This window comes from Sphaeroforma arctica (genome assembly GCF_001186125.1).
Source record: "Sphaeroforma arctica JP610 unplaced genomic scaffold supercont1.687, whole genome shotgun sequence".
Lineage (NCBI taxonomy): Eukaryota > Ichthyosporea > Ichthyophonida > Sphaeroforma > Sphaeroforma arctica.
Window position 1 is genome coordinate 25,359 of NW_014039871.1, and position 2,102 is coordinate 27,460.

Consider the following 2,102-nt stretch of genomic DNA (forward strand, 5'->3'; position numbering starts at 1 on the left):
GAACTCATGCGCATCTTGCGCTAGGAATACTGCCCATTTACCACCCATAACTAATGTGATGGAAAACGGGTACCTGAGGCTACTATCGCTTGATCATCTCTCTAGTACTGGCGGAAGACAGAGTAATCTGTGCATTCACCAAGGGGTTCTGAATCTGTGGTAGAAGTTGTCTCTATCTGAGACTCTACCATATAATTCTTCCCTGGAGGCAGTATAAGCTCCCGAAAATCACTTGGATTGGGCAAACAAACCTTAGGTGGACACTACAGAAGCAGATTGAAAGGTCTAGCATCGGTGATTAGTCCGTTGCATCGCTGCCCTCTTTGGTACCGCAAATATTCCATTAACACACCCATTAGTAGTTCTTCCTGCCGCCGTATATGCTGCAAATATTCTTTGGTTATCCCCATTTTTCTAGCTCTATTGCCTCTGAGTGAATAAAGGCTATTCATGGCCTCATTATCCATCATCATCCCTCCATCAGGATTTGCCTCAAGCTTTCTAACGGATGGTGATAAGCTCTTCAGCAGATCCACAGACCCTGCTATATCTTCTTGGGCCAAAGACACCATGTCCGCTCTCAGCGCAACTGGTAGTTTCTTGCTGTCCACGAAATCCGTTACTTCGATTTTCTCAGCGACCCGCATTCCATTTCTAGACCGGGCCAACTCTGAGGCACATTTCAATACTCGTTCAGCGACGCGTCTACTCGTCGCACTTGCTTCTTCTCTAACCCCCTTACTCTCAGCCAATACATTCAAAGTGCGCACCATTCGATTATAACATTGTATTATTTCTAGTTTGCGCACCCTGGTCCTCTGCCCTTAGTCGTATACTGCTGTAATGGGAGCGGAAATATAAATTCTTGTCTGTCATTTGCGTCTTGTTCGCGGGGTTCTGACGCATCCCCGGTGCCCTGATCCTGCGGATCCGGCACTCTTCCCTCTCGATTTTTTAGCCCTCGGCCTTTGCCACCTTGTCTTTGGTCTCCTTCTCTGGGCCTTTGTTGTCCTTCGTCAGGCTGCTTTCCTGAACCTCCTTTAGGCTCTTGTTTTTCTTGAGCCACTCCTTTCGCAAACCATGAGGGACCATAAGGCCTTGGTTTGCTTGTTCCTCTGCCATTCTCGTATACTCTCAATTTCCGGTCTCTACGGCCGTCTGACAGGCTAGTATTCGGCTACAGAGTATTTCTGTGGCCGAGACCTGAACTGTGAGGACGTATCCGAGCTCGTGCACTAGCAGCTCGATCACAAGGGCGAGTCACAACATTTGCTCCTCGAGGCCACGGGTTTTCACCCCCATGTTTAGTACCATCTTGGTCGGCGTCATACCCAATCCCTGGTAATATTGACATATTATCATACTGGCTAATAACTCCGGGACGAAGAGAGAGGCCGCTGATCCTTGCGGATCTGCACATGCTGAGCTGGGAGTGGTGCAAGTTTCACGCCAATTCTTCGGTTCTCTACCTTGGTCAGGGCCTTGTAGACTTTGGTATCCAAATCGTCGCTCTCCTCTTGGTTGCCTCTTCCTTCTCCGCCGTTCACCACCCGTTCACCGTAAGCGCCAGGGTTGTCCTTCTCTTACCGACAGAAGAAAGCTTTTGTTAGAGTGCAATGTAGTAGACTTTAAATAAAGTGCAGATGTATATATTTATTTCTGACCTCACCTATGGTTTTATACTCAAGGTGTTTGTGCTAGTGTTCAACCGCTTGGGCTGGCAAGGGAAAAAAAAACTCATATGGTTAGTATGAGAAACCTTATGCAGAACACTTTAACACTTCGATGCTATTCTGTTTCGACTTCTTTGCAACAAAAACCCACGCTGATCACATGACGCCTTTCCGCATAGGTAAGCTGTTTTTAGAATGTTACGGTTGGCAGACCTAATCCACTCTCGGGAGTTTGTTGAGAAACCTAATCTGCTCTCGGGAGTCAGTTACGTATTATATCAACTCTCGGGAGTAATTTAAGCAACTTGATTAGCTCTCGGGAGTGAGCTAGCTCTGATGACTTCCATAAATCAAAGAGGGTTTCTTGCTGTAAAATCTGGCGTGAGACTTGTAGTCTCGCAGCTTTTGGCACCTGCAGAGAATCCAATC

At 47.1% G+C, this 2,102-nt stretch overlaps 2 protein-coding genes across 2 annotated transcripts; both read right to left on the reverse strand.

Annotated features, from left to right (window-relative positions):
* Positions 1-263: 263 nt before the first annotated feature.
* SARC_08052 (hypothetical protein) lies at positions 264-773 on the reverse strand (the record flags this gene model as incomplete). The annotated part of the gene is made up of 1 exon (XM_014297980.1): positions 264-773. The coding sequence occupies one exon, from the start codon at positions 771-773 to the stop codon at positions 264-266; it is 510 nt and encodes a 169-aa protein (XP_014153455.1).
* A 181-nt stretch (positions 774-954) lies between these two features.
* SARC_08053 (hypothetical protein) lies at positions 955-1,122 on the reverse strand (the record flags this gene model as incomplete). The annotated part of the gene is made up of 1 exon (XM_014297981.1): positions 955-1,122. The coding sequence occupies one exon, from the start codon at positions 1,120-1,122 to the stop codon at positions 955-957; it is 168 nt and encodes a 55-aa protein (XP_014153456.1).
* Between the last annotated feature and the right edge of the window lie 980 nt (positions 1,123-2,102).